The 1,717-nt window shown below is 40.0% G+C and overlaps 1 protein-coding gene across 2 annotated transcripts in view; it reads right to left on the minus strand.

The window, feature by feature from the left end:
• The window catches only part of LOC106102249 (uncharacterized oxidoreductase YjmC-like), a 5,468-nt gene that overhangs the window by 3,426 nt on the left and 325 nt on the right, over positions 1-1,717 (minus strand). The window contains exons 2-4 of one of the 2 annotated variants that reach the window (XM_013281673.1): positions 1,228-1,391; positions 744-932; positions 405-520 (exon numbers count right to left, since the gene is read on the minus strand). In XM_013281673.1, the coding sequence (XP_013137127.1) occupies positions 405-520; positions 744-932; positions 1,228-1,378 (456 nt within the window). In that variant the 5' untranslated portion in view covers positions 1,379-1,391. Of the gene's footprint in view, positions 1-404; positions 521-743; positions 933-1,227; positions 1,397-1,717 lie in introns of both variants that reach the window. The other variant, XM_013281672.1, reaches the window with a different exon arrangement.

Genomic DNA, 1,717 nt, shown 5'->3' on the forward strand with positions numbered 1-1,717 from the left:
GTCCTCCACATAACTCTATCATACGTCATCTCAGTCATCACTCCCTTTTTAATTATGTCACTTTTCACGCAATCCATCCAACTCTTTCTAGGTCTATCTCTACCGGTGTACCTCCACAGTCGTAACTGACGTTTTCCTTGTTACATTCAATTCATCCCTCATGGTCTTATCCGAAGTAGTTTTTATATTTATTTGACGTTTTAAGATTGCACCCCTCATAACCTTCCTGGCGACGCGCATGCTGTCTACTTAATATGTACTTTATACTTTAACTTTGTTGTCAAAGACAAAGGCCAAAATATTGAACACTTAGATAATGATGATTGTCAAAGAATCTGTGGTCTCTCGGTTAAACGTCAAACTTGTGTGGAATATCTATAGGTTTTATTTAAGCATGTATAAACCTTTTTGCTCCTTGTGGGCACGAGAAGCGGCGAACTGTTGCTGAGTGCGAACGCCATTAGGCCCTGCTTGGCGGCCTTCATCGCCCAGTATCCACCGATACCGTAGTGATTGGACTCTTGAACAGAACAGACAGAAGGTTCTCAGCTAACCTTCACTCGTGTTATATAAGGTATTACATGTTAGGCCTTGTGAAAAGCTACGCTGCCCAGTAAAGTCGACAACGTCGAGTCGGCAAGCATCGCTGCACCGCAGCGTCTAAGGCGAAGCTTTCAATGGTTTCCGATTTATATTCTATTGATTTGTACACGACCTGGTAAATTTGAAACATGTCTTTTTACCTTTTACACAAACCCATCCGACACCGCTGCACTTTGCCTTCTTGATAGCCAAGTCCATACTGAAGTGGCTGGCTGTAGAGCCGAAAACGTTATTAGCGTTCACCCACGCCATCGATACAGTTTCTTTTTCCACTTTGGGTTGTTTATTTGGTGTACAGGCGCCATTTTTAACATCATTTACATAGAATTCTAGAAAAGTAATTAAGAAAACTTTCTCGCTTATTAGTATTAAATTCCTGTGATTTCATAAGTTTTGCCATGAGCACCAAGACATCATTTTTTCTTGGTTCTTGGTTCTTATTATTTTGCTCTTTAGATAACACGAAATTGACGTCTTTATTCAGTCTTTATTCATTGGTCATTTACACTCTATACGTTGCTATTGTATCTGCAATCCACTTAATTTGAGCAAGAAACTGCTTATATAACAATAAGTTACCGCATCCTTATGCCTTGTCTCGTAAAAATAATAAAAACATCAAACCTAATCTATTTAAGCCATGACTGAAATATCCGATACGGTCCGCTTGGTACAGCATATCCGCTTGCTGGCAGGCGGCTTTCGCGTTCACACCGAGCGCTTTAAAACAATCCGTACTGAAACGGATCACTTCTTCCACGGGCACTTTCGCCATTGCCTTGCAAAAACTACTCTACAACATGTAATAATTACATAGAGTTTAAGATAAGGACCCTTCTATAGGTTGATTTTCGCTGAATAAAAATTAACAGCAGTTGTACATTTACTTAAGACTTGGTAGTGTAATTATAGGTAGAAAAAATTATAACAAGAGAATAGTCGATATCATGCAGCAGCACACCAAATCCGAGTCCTAATGATTTGGGGATAACCTATGGTTACTATAACAACACAAAACAGACTGGTCCTAACTATGGCATTGGCCAAGTATTGACTAGTCGATGGCAAGAGATGGAAGGAGAGGCGGTGCTGGATGTACGACATATTACAAGCT

This window comes from Papilio polytes, unplaced genomic scaffold (genome assembly GCF_000836215.1).
Source record: "Papilio polytes unplaced genomic scaffold, Ppol_1.0 DF823923.1, whole genome shotgun sequence".
NCBI classification, from domain to species: domain Eukaryota; kingdom Metazoa; phylum Arthropoda; class Insecta; order Lepidoptera; family Papilionidae; genus Papilio; species Papilio polytes.